The sequence below is a fragment of the Eulemur rufifrons genome, chromosome 27 (genome assembly GCF_041146395.1).
Source record: "Eulemur rufifrons isolate Redbay chromosome 27, OSU_ERuf_1, whole genome shotgun sequence".
Taxonomy (NCBI): domain Eukaryota; kingdom Metazoa; phylum Chordata; class Mammalia; order Primates; family Lemuridae; genus Eulemur; species Eulemur rufifrons.
In genome coordinates this window covers 12,932,822-12,952,183 of record NC_091009.1, presented here as the reverse complement: position 1 = coordinate 12,952,183, position 19,362 = coordinate 12,932,822, and the positions used below count along the sequence as shown (strand labels likewise).

General features: G+C 34.9%; 1 protein-coding gene across 1 annotated transcript in view; it reads left to right on the top strand.

Annotated features, from left to right (window-relative positions):
- The window catches only part of HMCN1 (hemicentin 1), a 414,078-nt gene that overhangs the window by 308,279 nt on the left and 86,437 nt on the right, over nt 1-19,362 (top strand). Inside the window, exons 55-68 of the mRNA XM_069459659.1 lie at nt 801-914; nt 5,276-5,463; nt 7,021-7,117; nt 9,705-9,866; nt 10,583-10,696; nt 10,809-11,011; nt 11,309-11,390; nt 11,499-11,630; nt 11,974-12,123; nt 13,403-13,562; nt 15,688-15,812; nt 16,036-16,219; nt 16,840-16,937; nt 17,820-18,098. Coding sequence (XP_069315760.1) covers nt 801-914; nt 5,276-5,463; nt 7,021-7,117; nt 9,705-9,866; nt 10,583-10,696; nt 10,809-11,011; nt 11,309-11,390; nt 11,499-11,630; nt 11,974-12,123; nt 13,403-13,562; nt 15,688-15,812; nt 16,036-16,219; nt 16,840-16,937; nt 17,820-18,098 — 2,088 coding nt within the window. The remainder of the gene's footprint in view (nt 1-800; nt 915-5,275; nt 5,464-7,020; nt 7,118-9,704; nt 9,867-10,582; nt 10,697-10,808; nt 11,012-11,308; nt 11,391-11,498; nt 11,631-11,973; nt 12,124-13,402; nt 13,563-15,687; nt 15,813-16,035; nt 16,220-16,839; nt 16,938-17,819; nt 18,099-19,362) is intronic.

The following is a 19,362-nucleotide window of genomic DNA, read 5'->3' as shown; positions in this document are numbered from 1 at the left end:
TAAATATACAGGTTTGTCAAAACTCATCAGGTTGTATATTTAAGGTCAGTGCATTAAATAAATGTATGTACATTTGACCTCAATTAAGGAAAAGAATATCTTGAAAAAATAAAAAAAAAATGAAAAGAGACATAGACATGACAGCTATATGTAATATGTGATCCTAAATTGAATCTGGGTTTTGGAAAAAATGGCTATTAAAAACATTATTGCAACAATAATGAAATTTGAACATGGACCATAGATTCAATAGTAGTTTTGTGTTAATTTTAAATTTCTTGATTTTGATCACGGTACTCTGGTTATATAAGAGATTATCCTTGTTCTTATAAAATACAGATTTATGAGTATTTAGGAGTAAAAGGACACCGTGTCTCCAACTCACTCTCAAATGGTTCAGAGTAAGATTATTTACATATGACAGAGAGAAAGATAAAGCAAATGGACTGGAATATAAAGAATTAGTGAACATGGGTGAAAGTTTTTGTACAATTGTTATAACTTTCCTCCAAATTTAAATTATCAACATGAAAAGTTTAAAAATACACAGCTATTCTTTCAAGATTGTATGTATGATGGAAAATCTATGGAAGCTAGCTATTCATTTCTCAGATCTCATTGGATCACTTTCTAATAATGCAGTGTTTGTTATAAAAGTGGGATTAAAACTGAACCATTAGATGAAATAGGAACTCTGAAAGAAAATGTAAGGAAATCATTAGACCTGAAAAGTTGTATCTGTTCACGGCTATGTTTGCTCTAAGATTTAGAGGCGCAAACATATGGGGATGTATTTTCAGGAGGGCGAGTGCTGCAGATTCCCCGGGCTAAGGTAGAAGATGCTGGGAGATACACTTGTGTGGCTGTGAACGAGGCCGGAGAAGATTCCCTTCAGTATGCCGTCCGTGTACTCTGTGAGTTTGTTCTCTTTTGTTTATTATTCATTCTTTTACTCAAAAATATTTTTGAGGAACTAATGTCTGCAAGATGTTACACGAAGCACTTTGGAGACTATAAAGATAATCAGAAACTGATAGTTCTCCCAAGGAGGTAATTGTCTTGTACTAACTCACAGCACATTAGTCAGGACTCTTGAAGTATCAAATAACAAACTGGCTTAAACCACAAAGAAAGAGTCCATTGACTTATGAATCTGAAAATTCCCAGAGTAAAGCTGGCTGCAGTCATATCTGACTTCTGTGGCTCAGAAGAGGTCAAGTGGACTTTACTTTTCTCTCCCTCTTGACTTTGTTTTTCTTTATTAATGTCACTCTCAGATGACATTAATGACACTCTCTGTCCCCTTGGGTAGCAAGGTGGCCCCCAGCAGCTGTAGGCTTACATCTTCTTAGTTCCACATCCAAATGAAAGCTTTTCTCTCCTATAATTTACAACTGAATTCCTAGAATTGAATTTCCATGGTTTTAATTGGCCAACTGTGAATCACGTATCCATCCCTGAGCCAATCACAGAAACAAGGGGTTACAGTGTTCTTTAATAATTTATACGGCCTAGTTTATAGGCCACCCCCAGACCAGAGCCATCTCCATCTGAATGTATAGACAGAACATGGAAGAAGTATTGTTCCTTTATGGGGAAAGACAAGGGATGTTACTAGAAGCAGAAGCAAATAGATACTTCCATCGGAAGAGGAGGAGCAAGAGAAGTGGCAGTGGGAATGTGTAAGAAGCAGTCAGTATGGAAGATTTGATAAAGGCAGTGATTAAGTGATATGAAGTATTAGGCACTCATCTCAGAGTATAAGGTAACATTGAGATTTTTATCCTGGGTGATTAAGAACATGGTAGCCAGATTAATAGAAATAGAAGACCCAGGAAAACAACATGATTTGGGAAGTCCGTTTTGTTTCAGACATGTTGAATTTGACATGGTTCCAGGATACTTAGCTAAAATGTTGAATGGGCAGGTGGATATACGGAGTATCATAGGAGAAAGAACTGAACTAAGAATACAGATTTGAGCGGTGCTATTCAAAGACATGAGATTTCTAACAAAGTGTTAGAGATATAATAGGAGAAGGTCAAAAGAAGATCATTGGGGGATCATTTACAATTAAGATATATGAAAAGAAAACGAAGTAATATCCCAAAAACTCTGGAGAGTTAATGAAAACCAGTAAACTACCATGTCCCAGAATCTAGGGCATGGAAAAGGTTATCAAGAGGATTTAATGCTAAAGCAAGTTTTAGAAAAATAAAAAGTGAGAAAAGGTCATTTGACTTTGAAACTAAGAAGTCATTGGTGAAATTCAAAGTAGCAATTTAGGTACCATGATGTGGTGGAAAGTGACAGAACAAAAGGATAAATATTTAGCAAGTAATCAGAAAGTAAAAATGCAAACATATAGAGTACTCATACGACGTTCTGCCGAGGAGGGAAGAGGTGGAAGAGAGTTTGAAGATAAACAACCTGTTGGGGAAAAAACAAAAAACAAATTTAAGAGAGATTTGAGCTTGCCTGTTGATCAAGGGAAATGATTTAACAGAAAGGGACAAATTAAAGTTTCAAGTGTGTATGTGGATGCAGGCAGAGTGCAGAATTGACAGAACAAGGTCCTAGAATGTGTGAAAAATGCAATCAAGAACCAAGACAGGTTAGCCTTTCATGGAGAAAGAGAGAGATTTTGGAACAGTAATAAGGGAAATGTGGGAATGTATATTAAGTGTATTTAGTCCTCCCCATTAAGCATGAGTGTAAGAGAAACAGTAGCAGGAGTGGGGTTTGGGCCTGTGGAAAACAGAAAGTGTTAGCAATGACCACTATGGGGCTATGCTAGACAGCGTTGAGTTGGAGCTGTTGGGTTCAGTCATTGCTTTCTGCACTCACTCTCAGGAACCTCAAGGCAGAGAAAGAAAAAAATAGATGGTGTGGCCTGCCCAGGGTGGGGTGGGGGTGCCACAAAGTACACTCTGTGGAAGCACTGGAGGGTGAGAGAACAGAGAGTGTGCAGTGAGCCAGACCACGACTAAAATGACCCACTGTGAGATCCGGGCTGGGAAAGAGGAAAAATGAGCCTGGAAGGAGGCTGACAGACCGACTGTAGGCAGGGAGGAGTCAAAGGGCTAGAGTTATCAGTGTAAACAAAGGGGAGTTTATGAAGAAAGCCTGAAAAGAGGTGGGAGAGAGAAAACAGTAAGGTTCAAAATGTATTTATTAGACAAATGTCTGTTGATTGCTCACTACGTGCCAGGCACTGGGCTAGGCACTGAGGATACAGCAGTGAATACAGTAGACATTGGTCTTTCTGCAGGAGCTCATAAACTTGCAGAGAAGAGGAGTTCATGTTGAATGGTCCAAGGTATGACCAGCTATGGACACCTGAGGTGGAGTAGTAGAGCCAGTTAATTAGGATAGGGTGGGATGGATCATCAGCATAGATTTTAAAGTCCACAATTTAGTTACAAGGAAAAGGAGAGAGAAGACAACTAAAAATCAGTGCTAACATTGTCCAGAACAGTGAAGGAATATCCCAGACCACCTGGTTTAATTTGACCTAAGTTTGGAAAGAGTTTAGTTTAGAGAGAGTAGTAGGAGCTGATAGGGAAAGAGTGGGAGTCAGCTGAATTGAAATGGAACTATGGTACTGGTGGTCAAGGGTAGATGTTCGTGTCTCCAGGCTGTTATTTTTAATTAGGAGGAAGTTGGCAAGCAAGCTTGAGAGGAATTTAGAGTTGGAAGGTGGAAACAAAGCAAGAAAAATTAACTGGCCCCCAAATTCTGGCTAAATTAGGGCTGTCTCACAACATCTGCTGCTCACCTCCCAAGTGTAGGGAGGGGCACTAAGAACAATTCTGAGTGGTGTAACCCAGCTGGTGGGGTGTGGCAGCCACAGGAGCAGGTCAGAGCAAAGAGCTGCGGTGGAGGCCTCAGTTCCCAGACCTGTAGTGCACCTCCTGTGATTCCGCTCTCGATTAGTCTTCCTGTGTGGGGTAGTGAGACCTCATGTAATTTGAAACTCAAGTTTATTATTTGCCAATCTGCAGTTCAAGTTATGCTTTTTATGTTATCTGAAGTATGGTAAAAATCACCATGTAACTTTGAATATGAAAACATGCATTCAAAATAACATTGAATTCTATTATGTGCTTTGTGGCATTGATTGTTTTCTTTACAGACTTTTCAGTTTAGTTGTTGGAGACCCAAATACCACAAGAGTGCATCTACATCAAACACACAGTCTTTACTGATTGTTAAAGATACGGTATTAATATATTTTAAGAGAGTGGAAAAGAAAAATAACCAAGCTTTCGAAACAAAAAGATGATTATTTACTTTAAAAATAAGTTTCTACATTTACCAGAGCAGCCAACACATGTGTTCCTAGTTCATTTAACATTTCGATTTTTAAAAATTCTATGAGTAATATGTGATTTTTTTTCATAACTGACATGAACCTGGATTCTACAGTATTATTTTAAATGAGAATATATGCAGGAAAATCTAGACTGGAACTTCTCAAACTTTAGCATACATAAGGATCACCTGGAGAGCTGGTCAAAACCCAGATTTCAAGCCAGGTGCAGTGGTGCACACCTGTAATCCCAGCTACTTGGAAGGTTGAGGTGGGAGGATCACTTGAGCCCAGGAGTTCAAGTCTATCCTGGGAAACATAATGAGACACCCCCCCCAAAGATAAATAAAAATAAGTAAAACATACATTTCCTGGCCCCTCCTTAGAATGCCTGTTGCAGAGGTCTAATTGGGACCCAAGAATTTGCATTTCTAACCAAGCTGCCAGGTAATGCTGATCCCACTGATGCTAAGGCTGGGAAAGAAGACACTTTGAATAGCCCAGATGATCCCCTTACAAATAAGACCAAATCTGAACATTTCAAGTACACTTTAAAAGAAGTAATTTATCTGGCTTGTCTAGATAACCAAATAGACTTAAATATTCATTTGTACAGGTGCTTATACGCATGCTGAAAACCCAGAAGGCGTAGTAGAAGGAGCTGAGAGAGAAGCAAGAAATGATATATTAGGGAAGAACTGGAAAATGAGCTATGTGGGAATGACACTATTGGAGTGGTTAGTATAGCCTAGGTGAAGAGAGGGAAGAGGATAAATCCAAATTCAAGTACTTTTTCACCACCTTAATTTATTAGTGTGAAATGTTACTTGAGAATCTTAGTTTCTCCTTCAAGTTTTGCTTGTCTATTCTCATCCCAAACTTTTTAAAGCTGTCAGAAAACGAGTATAATTTAGAAAAGACCTAATTGCCTGTCATTATCTCTTTGTTGTAATCATTTATTAGTGCCACCAATTATCAAGGGAGCAAATAGTGATCTCCCCGAAGAGGTCACTGTGCTCGTGAACAAGAGCACGCGGATGGAGTGTCTATCCAGTGGCAGCCCGGCACCAAGGAACTCCTGGCAAAGAGATGGACAGCCCTTGCTGGAAGACAACCATCATAAATTTCTATCTAATGGAAGAATTCTGCAGGTAAAAGTAAAAATCTAACCTTAAAATAGCTATTTGACTTTGCATTTTGTAGTAATTCTTTTTGCCTTTTACAAATAACTTTATTAGTTTATAAATATTTTATTTGCAAAGATAGCTAAGTATCAAAAGCATATAAAACAAAATTCCTCCTCCTTATTTTATTCCCTCTACCAGAGCACTATTAACAGTTTTGTGTGAATTCTTCCAAACGTTGTCAATACAATCACACACATACACACACATCTCGATTCACTACAATGTGGTCTTTGTGATAAAAGAGATATTGCAAGCAAATCATTATTACAGTCTTTTTCATTTTCATTGCATATTTCTAATGGTCAAATTCTGAGTGATATAAGGTGTCCTGTAGATTAGATTTGTCTATATTGGCAAAAGGTTGATAATAATAAATAATAATGGAAACTACATTAATATCCTGGATTGTTGTTTGCCAATGGCATATCCATATTTTTCTTTCCAAGTTCCTGAAAGAATGTTAGGCACTTGTAGAAATAACACCAATTCCTTTGTCAGGATATGATTGATAAATTACTTAAGCACAATAAATAATATTCTCTTGGCCCAAGAATCTAAGCATAACTATCAGTGTATCCAACACAGAACATACCGCATGGAGTTCTTCATACAAAAAGGAATCAGGTTCATTAACTATAAATGACCTTGAATTCTCAAAGTATCTTCCAAATATTGTAACTATTTCTACTTGATAATCATACAACCTCTACCAAAATACTTGAATATTTTTGTGTCCATGTCCAAAAGCTAGATATAAATAGATGGGTATAGATTTCTGCATAATAAAATAAAGAAAACATAAGTGCTGTTCTAGCTAACTATTGCTGCATAAAACAAACCACTCCAAAATGTAATGACTTGAAACAATAAGCATTTACTTAGCTCACAAGTCTTCTTGTTGGCTGGGTGGTTCTTCTGGTCTAGGCTGGGCTTACTCAAGTGTCTGCATGGAGGTGCAGATTCAGTACGTGGCTGCTAACCTTGGCTGGGCTCTCACACATACTCAGGGCCTCAGTTGCAGTAACTGTACTGATTCTGCCCCATGTCATCTCTCACCCTCTAGCAGGCTAGTCCTGGCTCCCTCACATGCTGGTGGGAGGGTTCCAAAAAAGTGAACAAAGTGCACAGGCCTCAGTTTTGAAATGATGCAGTCACTTCCATCACGTTCTATTGGCCAGAGCCAGTCACAAACCAACACTCATTCCACCTCCTGATGAGAAAAGCTTCAAAGTCACATTGCCAGAGACATAGATAAGGAAATGAGAGAATAATTTGGGATATCTTTGCAGTCAGTATACTACTAGTATGTATAAAATTGCCTTTTCTAATTGGAAATCTTTATAAACCAGTATTTATTTGATGGACCTAATAAAAGCTAACTAGTATGTTCAATATTTTTTTCTCGTGTCCATACGCTGTTAACTAGAAAGAATATATATTGTTTATTCTAAAAAATAATAAAAAGTGTGATGACTTGCTTTACTTAAAGTTTCGGTTGGAATTTTTTTGTTTTTCCCTTAGATTCTGAATACTCAAATAGTAGACATCGGCAGGTATGTGTGTGTGGCTGAGAACACAGCTGGAAGTGCCAAAAAATATTTTAACCTCAATGTTCATGGTAAGAGCTCAGTTCCAAAAACATCTGTTAGGGTGTGCTTGAACAAGCAGGAAAACCATGTTTTAGATTATGTAGGCTTATTTTGTATTTTTTAACTTGAACAATGTGTGAAGCTTGCACTCATTCAATCTTCTCTCTTCTTCCTTCCCACTATGGCTAGCAGAATTTATAAAGTATGAAACTTCTAGTAAGCCCATTTTTATATTACTTCAGTCCCTTAAGAGAAAATAGTTACTCTTACATATTTGAGATTTACATCCAAATTAAAAATTTTAAAGATTACAAGTTTATAAAGTTAAAACCAAATATAGGCCTTCTAGCCATAAAAATGTATCCACCGATACCGATTGGAACCAGTTTCTGTCCTCAAGTGCAGAATTCATGTCGTGCTACATCCTCTAGTTCCTAATATACTTCCTGGAGAAGGAAAAAAAATCTCTTTTTGGATTTAAATAATTCCTTTAAAAGCACTAGCACACCTAATTCATTCATCAAACTTTAAGTTCTCAATACATGCTAGACATACCATAAATACTTTTATTTCTCCAAAAGCAGTTAGAGATCTATTACAAGAGAGTACTTTTATTTTGTGAGCTTCAGCTGCTTCCAGAATATTAAATTGAAATGGTGGACGATCATTATAAGAGGTTTTCTTTACATGAGTAATACATATATAAAATTCTAGCTCATTTTGGAAATAGCTAAAATTTGACATTTCATGAAAAATTTCTCCCCTCAAAGGACTTTTATGTAGCACAATGGATATTCTTTTTTGGCATGATATGTAGGGAGTATTGCTATCTAGAAATGTTTGGTGTTTGTGTAACAGAATCTTTCTATAATATTTCCAATGCTTAGCATCGTCAATAACACACTGTAGGTGCTTAATAACTATCTTTGAGGGTTTTTGAATGGATAAATCTGACCAGAATAGAAACACATGTGTTATGAATTCACAGGAAGAATGAATTAATTAAACAAACATAATCATTGTGAAAGCACACTTTCTAAGGTACCATGTTCTTTCCACTATTTGGGGCTTTGTGTACGCTATGCCTTCTTTCTGGGAGACTGTCTTCCACTTAGCTTAGCTTATTGTTGGTCATAATTTCAAGTATCTTCTCAAATGTCACTTTCTCCTCTTTATTCCCAAACTAAGTTACTTCCCTGTTGTCACCCTCCTCTTCTGATTGACACTCATCACCCTGGTGGTTACAAGACAGTGTAGGACTGTGGCTAAGAATAAGGGTTCTTAGAGCCAGACTGCTTAGCTTCCAAACCTCCAGTAACTAGCTGCGAACCCTTGGGCAAGATGCTAACCTCTCCATGTCCCAGCTCTCTCATTTATAATATAAGAACTGTATCTAAAGCATGAAGTGTGTGAGGGTTCAATTAGTGAATCCTCACACATGTGAAGTGTTTAGAACAATGCCTGGCACATCATAACCACTCAAATATTGTTAGCTGTTTTTAGTTCAGTGTCATCATTACTGCCAAATTATTAACTAATATGATTATTGTCTATTACATTTTTCACACTGCATCACCAGCTTCTAGCACAATGTCTGGAATATAGTAAGCATTCAATAAATGTTTGATAAATTAATTAATAGTAAAATTAATTAATGGATAAAAATAACTATGTGACATTAAAAGAAAAAAGTGATTTTTGCCTTTTTGATGTTCTGCTTTTGTTTTTTTATGTTAAGATCTCAGCCTTAATATAATAGAGTGAATATAATAGATCATTTTATTACTTGCATTCTTTAGTTCATGTCTTACTATCTCCATTGGTCTGACCAAGACCCATCTCTACTTTTATTAGTCCATTCATTCATTCATTCATTCATTTTTATGCTCACTCCTCACTCCTGTTTCCCTTCCACCTTCGTAGGAAACCATTCAAATGTATATACTATTCCTTCCGTGTGTGTTCTTATAAGACATCTATTATTCCATATGTATGTGTTTTAATATGTATACATGGCATTGATTTATTTGTCTCTTTTTTTTAACTCCACCTTTTTCTGCATTGTTTTTGCTTTTTGAATTTTTTTTTTGTTTTAAGCAATAAACAATAGTATTGTTTTTTTCTTAAATTTTCTGCTCATCTTGAAAACCACTGATTTACACTGTCAGGGTAATCTGTATGATTTACTGAAAGGTGGATACCCTAAAATTAAATTTCCCCACTATTATTGCTATAATAGGAAAAGAAAAACTTTAAATAAGGATATAATATTTAAAACAAGATTATTTAAATATACCTTATAAAAAGCACTATTAGGTCTTTCTTTGTACAAAACCATCTTAGGAATTGTTGAGTATGTTATACAAATAAAATGAAGAATAATTCTGTCTTTGGAAATTCCAGTACTCTCTTTCAATTGGGAAAAATAAACCCAATGGACATGAGTTTGATGAAAGAAAGCTTCAGGGAATTCTAAGAAGAAAGTCAGTTACATAAATAACAGAACCTTGAACTCAGTGCATTAGCAGAGTACAGTGGTTGAACTTATATTTAGTAAATTGGAATATATGTTGCTGATAACATCAAATTTTGCTTTTAATGTATTTACTATTATAGTTCCTCCAAGTGTCGTTGGCCCTAACCCTGAAAATCTTACTGTTGTGGTAAACAATTTCATCTCTTTGACCTGTGAGGTCTCTGGATTTCCACCTCCTGATCTCAGCTGGCTCAAGAATGAACAGCCTATCAAGCTAAATACAAATGCTCTCATTGTTCCTGGTAAGGGATTTATCATCATAAAGTGGGCAAAACTTTCTTATTTTCCTCTTTTTAAAATATAAATGGAATTTCAATTGTTTACCTTTCCAAATTTTTGTCCCGCTTCATTTATTTGTTCACAATAAATGCCTCTCTTTACCCATTTGGTGCCTTAGGGAAGGGTGTATAGACTTTTAAGATTATAGTGAGAATGTATAAATAACAAGGTCTCCTTCAACAATCACGAAATTTTAGAACAGAATGGCTTAGTAATTTTGAGTGGTAGATGATAAGTAGAACTTTCATTGGATAAATCTACTGGTTGTGTTTAATCAATTCTAAAGCCCTTGAGGATAGATGATAGATTAGGTAGGTAGACAGGCAGGTAGCTAGATAGTCACCTCTACACTGTGGGAAATTTAAACCCAGAAAATGCTTAATGTATTTTTAACTGTAGTGCACTTACTATTTGCTCACTAGAACCTGTATCAAACAATTTTGCTGTCCATGTTTAGTTGCTAGAGGGAAAAAGTCTATGAATCTCTTCCTTTAGAAGGAAGTAGGTCAATAATAAAGGGATGATAAAAAAACGGAATTATTTTATTTTAAATATGGATGTTTCTATATAAATTTTACTCTAAGGGAAATGATATATTTTGCCATTTATCTTATTGATAAAATAGTTATTTAGAACAACCTGTATACCAGTCTTCAGTCTGCATTATATTTGCTCTCAGGTGGTCGAACTCTACAGATTCTCCGGGCTAAGGTATCTGATGGTGGTGAATACACTTGTATAGCTATCAACCAAGCTGGTGAAAGCAAGAAAAAGGTTTCCCTGACAGTTTATGGTTTGTTTTTACTCTCCTCATAAAATTCTTTCATTTTAAACTGATATTCAATATTTTCTATTTGAACACCTAAATGGAAAGAATTCCTTCTGTTCTTCTTTCCTTCCCTCAGTGCCCCCGAGCATTAAAGATCATGGCAGTGAATCTCTTTCTGTAGTTAACGTAAGAGAGGGAACTTCAGTGTCATTGGAGTGCGAGTCAAATGCTGTCCCACCTCCAGTCGTCACTTGGTATAAGAACGGGCGAATGATAGCAGAGTCTACTCACTGGGAGATTTTAGCTGATGGACAAATGCTGCACATCGAGAAAGCTGAGGTGCATCTTTTATTCTTGTTTGAGTGTTACGACTTCATGGTGGGGTTGTGTTGTGGAAGAGATAAGTAGAAGTTGCATATTCCCTTTACCACAGTGAAAAATGATTTTTATTAAAAATTACGTAGTGCCATTGACTTTATTTCCACTAAAAAAAAAATAAACAGCAAGATTGCAGAAGGCAATTAGAACTGGGGCATTTGAGCATAAAGATGACTGATGATTTAATCTACACTGGAGCAGTGTGATTGGTCATCTATAACTTAATGGAGCACATACAATAGTATCTTTTTCTTTTAGGTATCTGACACAGGCCAGTATGTATGTAGAGCTATAAATGTAGCAGGACGGGATGATAAAAATTTCCACCTCAATGTATATGGTGAGCATCTGCCTCTAATACAACTCTTTTTCCCCCAGACATGCAAATGAAAGCAAGTGTCCTGAATTAGTTTAATGAGGACACATGATTTTCTTCTGTTTTTTACAGTGCCACCCAGTATTGAAGGGCCTGAAACAGAAGTGGTTGTGGAGACGATCAGCAATCCTGTGACCTTAACATGTGATGCCACCGGGATCCCACCGCCCATGATAGCATGGTTAAAGAACCGCAAGCCTATAGGTAATGCAGTGGTGGTTGTTTTCTTTTGCTCTTAAATCATCAGATTTATAAACTAGCACATTTTCAGTGTCACGCCTATAGCGGTGTTTAGTTCAAGAAAGTTTAATTTACTGAAACATAATTTTACAAGATAGACTTATAAAATAATGATTCGTTTTATAAAGGGATTCTTTTCTTTCTTTTCCTTTTTCAAAAAGGCTCTCATTTAAAATAAAAGCACAAAGGGAGAACTTTTAAGAAATACTTGGATCACATAAAGCTAGACATTTTGATGGTGAGTTGTAGAGATGTTAAAAATAAAAAAGCTTTTTTATGTTTTCTTTTGCTTTGTTTCTACTTCTAGAAAATTCTGACTCACTTGAAGTTCATATTTTGTCTGGAGGTAGCAAACTCCAAATTGCCCGGTCTCAGCGTTCAGACAGTGGAAACTATACATGCATCGCATCCAATATGGAAGGAAAAGTACAGAAAAATTACATTCTTTCAATTCAAGGTATGTTGTGTATACTACGATCTATCTTCAATTTATTTGTTATATTCCATTTATAGTACAAAATAAGGTCACTAGTAATTGACTCAAAATATCTCTACATCAACCAAAAATATTGTCAATTTTCTGTTTTACATCTACCAGTAGATTCTATTTTCATAGAAATGGACATAAATGTGGAAAAAAGAATAACAGAAATTTGATAACCTCTATTTTTTCCATTTTTAATGGAATTATTACCTTTCTATAGTACACATTCTATTCAATGATGCCTATTTAAACTGGGATAATTTATTTTGATGCTAAACCTGTAGGTCTGTTCTTATTGTATAGATAAATAAGATTTAATTCATGAAGAGGTTGTGCTATGGTGAGACCACAGAAGTTTAGGTAAATTACATAAATTTCAAGTAATCGTGATGCAGTCTTATACAATTTAGAGATGTGAATAAGGGACATTAATTCACAAACAGATATTTAATTAATGCCTACTATGTTCCAGCATAGTTTTGAACACTGCAGAGCAAGCTTGTTTCCTTTTGATTTTCAATAAACCTCTGATTATTATTTCTGGATCTGTATTGAAATTGAAATGAAAGTCTAACTTGAAACTAAGTTGAAATACATTTTTTCCAATTTTATTATAATTACCAGGGAAAGAATTTCTCATAAATTATGAATTCAGTTATATTATTTACCTATTCTGTGCTCTGCTAAAGCTAACTCCGAAAAAATGAAATGAAAAAAAAAAATTGAAATAAGTTCATCATTATCAGTGGTCTTTCTGTAATGATTAATGATGCTTTGAGATTTCAGAAGCATAAAAGAAAAATAGCTATTCTGAGATAAAGTGTCAGAAACTGCATGTTTAATTATGTTTAGTACATTAATAATAATAAATGCTAATCATGAGGTCTGTGGTATAGTCAAACATTTTACCAGACTTTTTATATACTTTATTATGCCTTAGAACTAGAGATAGTACACGCATATATGGCCTAGTCCAGTGCTTACATATATCAGACACCTATTATAGAATATCTCTTATTATTAACATTCTTACTGATTTGGCTTCTTTAGTAAATACACCAGGAATATTGAAGTGATTCCTTTATCTTCCTCATTTAAAAGTGATTCATGAAGATAACAGTAGTTTGATCTTGAACCATAATCCAGGAAGAATATGAAATAGAGATGGCATGTTTTTCTATGATTCTGTTGTATTCATTAGAATTTATATCCTTGTGTCTTGTTAATGAAAGCCCTAATTATTTCTCCAAAGTTCCTCCAAGTGTTGCTGGTGCTGAAACTCCAAGTGAAGTCAGTGTCCTTCTAGGAGAAAACGTTGAGCTGGTCTGCAATGCACATGGCATTCCCACCCCACTTATCCAATGGCTTAAAGATGGAAAACCCATAACCAGTGATGAAACAGAAAGAATTCGGTATGTAAAAAGAATCTTTGCATTATGAATTATAAGAGCTTCTACAATGCTTTATGCCTCAAATTTCACAAGAATAATAATTCCAAATTTCATCTCATTGGAACTTGACCATTATTATATTCACAAAGAAAGAATATAAATTTTTGGAGAACTGGACATAGAAATTCTCCTTAGAGAATCACTCAGAAATTTATGTATGTGTTTCTTATCCATCAATTCTGTGTTATAAATCTCCTTAGATGCTCATTCTTAAAATGGTAATTAACTATTGTTGGTTTTATTCTTCTAATTTCAGAATGTATATACCAGAGTCCATGTCATAAAATAATTTGCTCTTTCCTACTAATGTTAAACCAATTTCATTCCACAAAAGACCCATCAATAATCCCAGACATGATTTTATGTCCCGAAACCACCAAACTGTGTACATGCCATACTGATTGGCTCATTTTGAGAAAAGATACAATGATATCATAACCCTCATAGTGGTTTATCCAAATCCTGTTTTCAGCTGACACTGTTACTCATGCCACAAACCACACAGAGATGGAATAATAATGTAGTAAAGGCCTCCTACTTCTTACAACAACAAATTCCTTTGGAAGGACAATCCAAAATTCTACGCTCCACTTGATTACAAGTAGGCATTCATTAAATATATTGTAAACTTTATAATTTTTAAACAATATTTTAAATTTAAAGATTTGGAGCATATTTTCTAGTCAATGAATTGAAGATATATATATAATTTAAAGACAGATGAATATTACTTTCTTTGTATACATTGTATGTTAAAATTTAGATATTTGGTCCCTTTAGAAGATTGGGTAAATTGCCAAATAATCTTTTAGAGATGCATTTTCAGTTTTATTTCTCTGGTGTGAACATTTCTGAATAATTAACAATTATTTAATTATTTTTATTAAATCAGCTGATATTGGCTATACTCTAGACAAATTACTAGATACTTGGTAGGACCTAACGATTTTATGTAAGATAATATTTGTTCCTAGGGATTTAGGGTCTATCATTTCTTCTGTTACATTACATCCTAAATTTACTTATTCTTATATCTGCTCACTTTGTTTATTTTTTGTTCACTACTCCACAATATGTATATATTTGTAGGTGGAACAATTTGTTAATCAAATAAAGTACAGTAATTTTTCAAAGTCAGCTTACTATTTTTCTTTGATCATGGCAACTTGATTTTTTGCTTATTAATATGGTTAAACTCACTGAATTTTAAAATTCATATTTTGAAAAAGAAAAAATACAGCTAGTCTCAGATAATGATATTGTAATTCTCAATAAACATATTTAATAACATGATATAATACAAATGGAGTATTTACTTTTGACAATGGAAGATTCTAATGAAATCACTATTGTTGGAATAACTGTAGATGGCAATTCAATTGCTTCATGAAACACAGGAAATTTTGTTTGGTAATGAATGGAGTGTGAAGATAAGCAATAATGAAATAATCTTAACTTAGATATCTTTGATGTTCTAATTGTATATTTATCCTTTACTATTATGTAAGTCAAAAGAAAAGCTTCATTTAGCAATTTGTAGAAAAATTTTTGCAAAAGATATTCATACATGATACCAAATTGTTGTCATAGTTTAAATAAATTATCCTATTCTACTCCTCATTAAAGTATTAAGTTATTTATAGCTAGATTTTTGATGTATGATTTCTTCAGTTTCTCATCAACAGTCTTCAATTTTCATATCAGAATTTTTTATAATTTTCATTTAATTCAAACCTTATATTGATAACTAAGAATACAGTATTCTAGTTCTGAAAAAAACATGTCCTTGCCAGACCTTCCTGACCTGATTTTGTTAATTTCCTTTTTCTCACGAGGAGGTGTTGGATATGAGACCCATAACTGTAGAATTTTAGTTGGTTGCCTGAAATCTCCATCAGTTTCTCTAACTCTGATTATAATAGACCTCCATGTACTTAGTGAAATAGAGTCAAACCACTATGTATCCAAGATGAAGACATCATTTTATGGTGATATATTTAAAAGAACACAATAACCTGGAGTGAGTTTTCCAGATCTTAGCTCCACATTAATCATCTTAGTGCCTCTGTTATGACCTTTTCCATAGGGTGACGGCAGATGGCAGCACATTAAACATTTATGGAGCTGTCACATCCAACACCGGGAAATACACATGTGTTGCTACTAATCCTGCCGGAGAAGAAGACCGAATTTTTAACTTGAATGTCTATGGTAAATATGACAGATCACCCTCTTTTGACTATGCTACGTTAAGTATCTATCATAGAAATGAAGCTCTGGCAGCAGATGTCTGGAGAATTTAGTTTTAATTGTGATGCCACTGCTATTTCCTTTTGGGATACAAAGCAAAAATGAAGGTAATCGTAGTTTAAATGATTTGAACTGATAGTATACCCCCCTTCTCTCTCTCTCTCTCACTTTCTGCATAACATAGTTCCACCTACTATTAGGGGTAATAAAGAAGAAGCAGAGAAACTAATGACTTTGGTGGATACTTCAATAAATATTGAATGCAGAGCCACAGGGATGCCCCCACCACAGATAAGCTGGCTGAAGAACGGACTCCCTCTGCCTCTCTCCTCCCATATCCGGTTGCTGTCAGCAGGGCAAGTTATCAGGTCAGCTTTCATTGTGTGTGATTTCCTAGAAAAATAAAGTAACTGTTATTGTAGACCTTCATGTAAACAGTGTTTAAGAAATGCTTTTTCCTAAGCTTTTACTGGTTTTTTTTTCCCTTTCAGTCTATTTTCAGCAAAAAGAAAACAAATATAAAACTGAAATGGTTTTTGTTCTTACATAAATACTCATGGTTTAGTAAATTTGTATAAAATGGATCTTTCATAGACTTTTCACATATGTATTTCCAAGAACTACTATTTTTAGCTAAAACGTTATATGGCAAGATGGTAGGAATATGCTTACTACGATCACATCATTTTCGTGTTAGCATCATTCTGTGTTAATATATATTTATTATATATATTAATTTGAGAAGTGAAAAATATTCACTTCTCAAATTATGCTATATTTTCAGTGGCTTATAGTCACTGCCTAATCAACTTTGCAGAATAAATTGCATTTGAGCTATCTGTGTTTTGTGATACATGGTTATAAGCTTCATAATTAAAATTTCCCAACATAAATCACCTTCTATAATCTATTTATAAATCATAATTATTTTATTTATGTATGTTGCGTGGGATCGAATTATGAAATGTTGAATCAAATTTTTTCTCAGGATTGTGAGAGCTCAGGTGTCCGATGTTGCTGTGTATACTTGTGTGGCCTCCAACAGAGCTGGGGTGGACAATAAAAATTACAATCTTCAAGTGCTTGGTATGTCACAGAAATGACCCTACTACTTTACTGTGTTCAGTATTAAGCAACAGGCTTATCTTTAGAAATTGACTTCCTCATAGATTTAGAAATCTAACTATCCTCTGTCAAAAAGAATTAGTGAAGTAGGATCTTACTAACTGAAGAAGAATGTATCTTCTCCCAAGGGGTCCATATTACTGAATCATACTGTCTGTCAAAATACTTTTCTGACTTGGAATTTTTCACTAAATCAAATGTAAATTTTGTAATATAGCATTTCAGTTCAGACACAAGACCAGTCTTTTTATACAAAGACAGTTTTCTAATAGTATTAGCAGCTTGTTTAGAGTATTTAAAATATGAATGAATCCATGTGCATATGTGTTTCTGTATGTATGTGTACATAGAGAAAGAACCTAAAACCTTCCATTTCTGAAATACTGTTTGCTGGTCCAAATTTGTCAATCCCCAAGAACATTTCTGAACAGTTAAGTAACTATTTACTGTAATCTACAAATGATTTATGTTGTATCATATAAAATTTACTATGTAACTTGAAATTATTTTATTTATTCCACATAAAATAGTTAAAAGAATACTACTGGAACTATTGTATACATTATAAAAAATTAAAGAGACAAATCCAAGAAGTTGAAAAATTACCAAAATTTAAAACACATTGGCTGTATGTTCCACAAGAAAATAATTTTTAGGTTTCATTGCTAATATTTGGAAGATTAATAATTAGTATACCTAAAAGATGGTTTTATAGTAAAGGCGTCAATTTATTATATTTTGAAATATATATTTTTATTGACCAAAGAAACATTGTAGAATTATTTAAATTTATCTCAAATTACAATAGATATATAAATTATGCCGATTTTGTTTTCTTTGTAGTACCACCAAATATGGACAATGCAATGGGGACAGAGGAAATAACAATTCTCAAAGGCAGCTCCACCTCTATGACATGCATTACCGATGGAACCCCAACTCCCAGTATGTCCTGGCTTAGAAATGGCCTGTCTCTAGGGCTTGATGCCCGTCTAATGATCAACACTCAAGGAATGGTCCTCCAGCTCATCAAAGCAGAAACAGAAGATTCAGGAAGATACACTTGTATTGCCAAAAATGAAGCTGGAGAAGTCAGCAAGCACTTTATCCTGAAGGTCCTAGGTATGTAAATATTCTGGTCCTAGGTATGTAGAATCATTGGGAAATAAGTGACAGCCACAAATTTAAACAACCTCTGATTGAAAATACAGTATCCATCAGATGTGCGACCCACTGAGACAGAGGGCTAAGTTTTTGTACCCATGGGATTCTCAAGGCCTACTGTGGGGCTTGGGAATCCATAGACTTTGGTATTCATGGGGATCCTGGAACCGATCCCTTGCAGATACTGGGGGATGACTGCACAATAACCATCAAAAAATAAAATACCTAGGAATAAATTTAAGCACTCATGAAAGAAATTGAAAAGGACACAAATGAATGGAAAGATGTCTCATGTTCATAGATTGAAAGAATTCATATTGTTAAAATGGCTATATTACCCCAATCTGCAGATTCAATGCAATCTCAATGAAAATATCAATGACAGTCTTCACACAAGTAGAAAACACAATCCTAAAGTTTGTATGGAATCACAAAAGGCCCTGAATACCCAAAGAAATCTTTTTGTTTTGTTTTCATGTTTTTATTTCAGCATATTACGGGGGTACAAATGTTTAGGTTACATATATTGCCTTTGCCCCACCCAAATCAGAGCTTTAAGCATGTCCATCCCCCACACAGTGCGCACCACACCCATTAGCTGTGAATATAGCTATCCCCACCTCTCCCCTCCCACCTGCCTGACACCCGATGAATGTTACTACCAAATGTGCACGTAAGTGTTGATCAGTTAATACCAGTTTGGTGGTGAGTACATGTGGTGCTTGTTTTTCTATTCTTGGGATACTTCACTTAGTAGAATGGGCTCCAGCTCTATCCAGGATAATACAAGAGATGCTAGATCACCATTGTTTTTTGTGGCTGAGTAGAACTCCATGGTATACATATACCACATTTTATTAGTCCACTCATATATTGATGGACACTTGGGTTATTTCCACATCTTTGCAATTGTGAATTGTGCTGCTATAAACATTCAAGTGCAGATGTCTTTTCAATAGAATGTCTTTTGTTCCTTTGGGTAGATGCCCAGTAATGGGATTGCCGGATCAAATGGTAGCTCTACTTGTAGCTCTTTGAGGTATCTCCATATTACTTTCCACAGAGGTTGTACTAGTTTGCAGTTCCACCACCAGTGAATGAGTGTTCCTATCTCTCCTCATCCACACCAACATTTATTGTTTTGGGACTTTTAGATAAAGGCCATTCTCACTGGAGTTAAGTGATATCTCACTGTGGTTTTAATTCGCATTTCCCTGATGAT